Raw genomic sequence first — 6,324 nt, 5'->3', positions numbered from 1 at the left:
TTTTGGTGTGACGGGGATTCGTACCCGCGACTCACAGATTGCGAGTCGAGCGCCCTAACCACCTGGCCATGCCGGGCCAGAGGCTTATGTATAGAAGTGTTATTACTCGGTAATGTATGGAGATACGTGATGCCATTTGTGTTTTACTTTTTGTCACCAGGATGATGTCAGTGTTTTCTAGCATTACTAAACTTACACCGACGGCTGTCACTGTCATGCCTCTCCTTGTAATATACCAACAAAAAAATTGCAAAAACGATATAATTTCATTATTTTTCTTGGGCATACTTCTTTTATTTAAGCGAGGAATCGAACCTCAGATTTTAGGGTTGTAAGCGGACCACTTCGGCTGGGCAAAAGACTCCGTGGACCACCTACAGGTCCTATCACACCTGTTCTGTTCTATTGTATGGCCTCGGCCTTAGTGTTGCGTGCCAATGGCTTACATTTTGGACCAGCCCGCGAACCACTTGGAGGACCCTTCGGAATATTAGTGAGCAGTGGACCACTCTTTGAAAATCACCGTTATAGAGTAAACTCATACAACAGGTTATTTGCGCTCTGTCAACCGCGGAGAAACAAACCCCAGATTTAGCTTTGTAATTTCTTAAACTTCCCTCTGACCTATCTGGGGATTTGTCCCTGAGGAAGTATACCTTGAACGGGAATGTAAGGTAAATTGATAATATTTGATGTAACTTCTTTTATCTCTCAAAGTCTTAGTTGACTGGCTAAGATGTTAGTGTTGTTTTAACAAAACACTTGCTTTTGTTATAAAATTTAAAAGGTAAGTAAAGGGTGAGTCACGAGAACGGTTGAATGTGACTTTACATTGTCCCAATATTTCAGTTGTATGACTTTAAACTGTGGATAACGTTTGACCATAACATATTAGCTTGCTGTGGTTATTTTGAAACTTTTTCAAATCGTTCCTGTTGTTAAAGTACTCAAGCGATTTGTGCAGCATGAGACTGCTGTTCGCAAATTGGTTATCAAACCTGACTCTTCCACGTGTTAATTTTTTACAACTCAAGCACTGATAGAGGTAATATTCGTTAATAAAATTGAATATTTCACATTACAGTTGACATACAAATCTTCGCGAATAACCCTGTCTCAGAAAACATCATTCTAGATAAATTCAACAAAACATATTTATTATTAATGCGAGAGTTAAAGCGCGCCATTTGTATTTTTGCTTTAGGTGATAAACGGAATTTGAATCGCAAAATGCCATTTTCTGATTTCAGGGATGGCAAGCTTAAGGATGGAAAAGAGGCACTCTTCATTAACGACCAACTTTTGGCCAACAAAAATTCACATCACCGACATCAGGCTGTAAGAAGAACAATAGGTAACACACCTCTAAGTTGACTGATATCAATCGATTATAATATGGTGGTAAGTAAATAAGAACCATTGATTATTTTAATTTCAACATAGCATACTTTGGGTGCGTATCGTTTAAAATATAGTCAGTATTATCTGTTAGACTAACTTGCATTTCAAGTAATTGCTGAATTTGAAAGGATTGCTGGATTTTAACACCAACTGCAACTGAAATAAACCAACTCAAAGTTTGATAATTTTTCTCGTTTGCAATCGTATTACATTTTTCTAATGCTGATAAACTACACAATTTCTAAATATGAGTAAATATGTTGAAATAATGTTGTGTAATTTGTTTAAATACTTTTTTTTTTAACAAGCATTCGTCCTAATGTAATGGTTCAAGTTCATAATTAATGTGGCGCCATCTTGTATTGAAGATACACAACAGGGTAGATTTTGTTTATTTGAAGTTAAACACAAAGCTACCAAATTGGCTATCTGTGCTCTGTCCACCACGTGTATCGAAACCCGGTTTCTAGCGTTGCAAGTCCGCTACTGGGGGTAACAGGGTAGAAGTAACACAAAATATCGCTGTTGGATAAGAGAAGGTAATTACCACTTTGTCTTATTGTAAACTATTCGTACACGATAACATTATTTAATAATTGTACAATACTGCTCTTATGTACATTTAAAGATGCCTACTTAACTCATCTTTATGGTTCAGTATTATAACATTATCTCAATAAAAAACAACATCACCTTATTGTCTAATAAGCTTAATTTTTTTACAATAATAATCGTTTAAGAAATATTTTATAATTCAGTTCTAATTATTAATTTCCATATTTTTATGGTGTTGTGTTAATTGAATAGAATATTATTGACTAGAAGATCGAGAGTTTTTTATGTAATTCAAAATAAATATATAAAATAGACAATTTTTAAAGAAAAAGAAATTATTTACGTTAGCCTAACATTTCTGTGCGATATTTTGAGCTTAGTTGGTTAGAAGTTTCTATACGGCGTGGCTCCATCTGTTGAAACATTCATAAACATTTTCAGTTGTGCCACAGGAGCTTACTAATTGGTACGTGACTAGTACGACTTGTATAATAATAAAAAGTAAACGATTCTAAAACTATAATGCTTAACTGTTGACTTGTGTGAATAACGTGGTTTACAGGTATAAGTTATGAAGGATATTACCTAAGGTATATTTATTATTATGAACTAGTATAAAAGCCCGTCACAAATGACGGGAAACCAAAGCCTATCGAATTTTAACCCTCAAATATGCATTCACAATTTTGCCGCCCGTAAACAGCCATAAGAAAAATAAAGGGTCTTCTAGCTTCGGGAAACCCAACCCTATCATGAGCAATATCTACTTTACCTGCCACCCATTAGCACAGCGGAATGTCTGCGATACCCGTGGTGGGCAGAGCACAGATAGCCCATTGTGCAGCTTTGTGCTTAAGTACAAATAAAGAATCCTTTACCTAAAGAGTGTCTCTTCCTAACATCGACCCTTGTCCAAGTATTCATTGATCACAGTTATTTTCTAATCAAATCAATAAACATCTTGAAGTTTCCTCATCTCTAGTTCTTGTTAATGCCACATACAACCGTTCATGTCCAAACGCAAGTTATTTGCTTCAACTTGTAGATGTGAATCAACTGCCCATTGTTGAAATAGTTTGCCGCCGTGTAATATAGCGTTAAACTCTCACTGCTGTTTGTGCAACTTTATACTGCAACATGCTGATGTTCGTTCGTTTCACATTTTCTCGACATTCCATACTAATGTGCACACGTGGTTGCCAGCCTGGTTCCCCATACGGGAAGAACAGAGCATAAGTCATTGGGTCTAGGTTCGGGCTCACAATGTTCAAATTAATCATCTGAGCGTTAGGATCTCGTGGGTAGACTCGAAAATCCCTTTCAAAGGATGGTTTTCCATCAGTATTCCAAAAACTCATCGCAACCTCGTCAACTGTAGGCAGATTGCATCTTTTTCTATTCGCATTCCTACTTCGTCTGAATGCCATGTTTACCAGTGGTAAACTTCTATTACAAAATAACCGCCAACTCTTTTTCATGACGCTCGACTTTTCCCAAAGTTTGATAAGAAGCAGCAAAAAAAATTATTCTGTCTGATCATTCTGTCTAAATGTTACTAACTTCTAAAATACATTTCTGATTTGCTCGATTGTTCATTCTTTCCTCATTTACTGCTTCTGAATACACTACATATAACTGAGCAAACTTGTCTTTGATCTCCTGCATTTGGATGCATATAAGTTGTTTGATAGTAAATTTGGCCGAGAAATCTAAAACAGTAGAGATCACGTCTCGTAGGATCTGCAGTCTGAGCTCTCATCGATGCAACAGACAAAGCAGAGTTGTAGGATCTGTTGTTTTCTTTAAATACTCTGGAACATAACTTCTTGGAGCCAAAATCACTTTTACTTTGTGACAACAATTGTTGAATCTTCCATCACTTGGTTTCTCAGCTATGAAGTTGATCGAATTGAAAAACTGACAAATAACATCCATATCTCCACTATTGTATTGTTCTAACTCATTTTCAGCAAAAGTATTATTGTCAACTGTCTTTACTCGTCTCCTCCTATCTGTTTCTTGTCTCTCATTTTGATGGCGTGTCTTTCTATACTGAGCGTCTAAAGCTCGTCTATCAGCCACTTGTTCCTCATCTTGGCTGGCTCTGTGGTTCCTTCTGTACTGAGCATCTAAAGTTCATCTATTAGCCACTTGTTCTTCATCTTAGTTGGTTCTGTGGTTCCTTCTGTACTGAGCATCTAAAGTTCATCTATTAGCCACTGGTTCTTCATCTTGGTTGGCTCTGTGGTTCCTTCTGTACTGAGCATCTAAAGTTCATCTATTAGCCACTTGTTCTTCATCTTGGTAGGCTCTGTGGTTCCTTCTATACTGAAGCATCTAAAGCTCGTCTATTAGCCACTTGTTCTTCATCTTGGTAGGCTCTGTGGTTCCTTCTACACTGAGCATCTAAAGCTCGTCTATCAGCCACTTGTTCTTCATCTTGGTTGGTTCTGTGGTTCCTTCTATGCTGAGCATCTAAAGCTCATCTATTAGCCACTTGTTCTTCATCTTGCTGGTTCTGTAGTTCCTTCTATACTGATAACCGCAGTTTGGAGGGAGTATATCAAATCTTATTAGGTCAGCCATGTTGACGACATAGAATGTTTTCTCGTGGGATTCTATAGATATTGATAAATGTGGTAAGCAGTTTATACTCTTTTTTTTCTCATAGGGAAAGAGTGTTTGAGAGTATCTAGCTTTCTAGGTAGGACCGTAGGACCAACATTTGGGTTTTCTCCCATCAATACCTTAGACATCGTGGATGACTCCCTCCCCCATCAATACTTTAGACATCGTTGATGACCCCCCTATCAAGAACTTAGACACCGTAGCTGAGCTCCCCCTTAAAGATTTAATGTAGATTGTAAATAGTTCCTACTGAGATATCTTTCTTTATTGCAATTTGGTCTTTGAAAAACAAATTCAAGTATAAACAACGTTGTATAATAATATGTATTGCAATAAATCGAATTCTTGTTGAAAATACTGTTTTGTTTGGAAATTTCAAAGAGAATATATCTACATTTACAGAGCCCCCCCCCCCCAAGTTTCTGAACCGCTGGCACGAGAAATAGGTAAAAGAAGTGATTGTTTTATTTCCTTCATTATTAATTAGAATCAACACGTTTTTATCTATCGTATTGTGTGTTTTTAATGTTATTAAACTAAAGGCAAGTGTTTATTAGTTTTTACATCATTCAAGAGTGTCACACTAATTAACGGATATGAAAACAAGTAATAAATTTGTTTTTGTATTAAACAGCAACGTCACATTAAGATGGTTATTGTAAAAAATCTAAATTGTCAATAATAATTGAAAGCTGACAGAAAGCCAAAACCAATTTTCCACTTTAACCGGTACATCAGAAAATGACTAACACGTGTCATCAGCATCCAAAATAAGTTTATTATTTTCGTTAAAGTTATTTATTAATATCATCATAGATTTTCAAACATCAAAAATATTACTCCAGTATTAATAACATTCAACGAAAGTGATTGTCCAAGCTGGTATTTGCTAATTGTATTGAGGATGAGTATCAAACTTTGGTGAACTTCAAAGGATGTCATGGTTTGACGAGTGTTCCATAAGTCGGGGGAACTTTTCATGAATATACTTGAAAGTGGATGGCAAACACCCCTTTTTTCTGGACTAACGAAGAATGATTATATTCGAGGTTTAGTAAAGCGTGTATGACTCAAATGCTGCGACATGGTTCTGAGTTATTGCTCTTCTACGTAGAGTATGCTTATAGACGTCTTAAAAAGTAGGATACCATCCGCCTGATGGAATACCGACGAAATTGGTTTACTTAACCATTTTTTTCTTCTATTTCTATGGCAAAATTAGATTCTACATCTTTAAGCTTCTTTACTGACTTCTGAATGATGTCACGAATCACTTAATCTTTTCATTTCTTCTCCCGCCTCTTACTCTGCTTTTGTCCAATTGCTTAAGATTGAAAATGCAGTCTTTAATGTATTCAATATTCTTATTTCTGGTTTAGCTGAATACGGAATGGGCCCAGGTGGAGGCGATAGCTCTGGTGAATGATGGCTCGGGGTTGGGGTTTGGAATCATCGGTGGACGTAGTACCGGTGTAGTGGTAAAAACGTTGACTCCCGGTGGTATTGCAGAAAGGGTAAGGAAACGTCTAATATTGATTTTGTTTAAATTTGTGCAAAGAACTATAGAATGAAGTAGGTAACAAAAGCCGCATACTTTAAATAATATGGTTATTTTATAAGACCGAAATGAGATTCAAAATTCAACTTCTAGTCGCCTTATAAAGCAAACGACTTTATCATGCATCTCTGTACACACACACACACACACACACACACACACACACACACATATGTATATAT

General features: G+C 36.5%; 1 protein-coding gene across 3 annotated transcripts in view; it reads left to right on the top strand.

The window, feature by feature from the left end:
• Positions 1-6,324, top strand: part of LOC106457339 (patj homolog) — a 241,897-nt gene that overhangs the window by 22,020 nt on the left and 213,553 nt on the right. For all 3 annotated transcript variants that reach the window (XM_022383220.1, XM_022383221.1, XM_022383219.1), the window contains exons 2-3: positions 1,251-1,401; positions 5,964-6,098. In XM_022383220.1, the coding sequence (XP_022238928.1) occupies positions 1,396-1,401; positions 5,964-6,098 (141 nt within the window). In that variant the 5' untranslated portion in view covers positions 1,251-1,395. The remainder of the gene's footprint in view (positions 1-1,250; positions 1,402-5,963; positions 6,099-6,324) is intronic.

This window comes from Limulus polyphemus, unplaced genomic scaffold (genome assembly GCF_000517525.1).
Source record: "Limulus polyphemus unplaced genomic scaffold, Limulus_polyphemus-2.1.2 Scaffold318, whole genome shotgun sequence".
Classification (NCBI taxonomy): domain Eukaryota; kingdom Metazoa; phylum Arthropoda; class Merostomata; order Xiphosura; family Limulidae; genus Limulus; species Limulus polyphemus.
The sequence above is the reverse complement of the archived record's forward strand: the minus strand, read 5'-3'. Positions and strand labels throughout refer to the sequence as shown.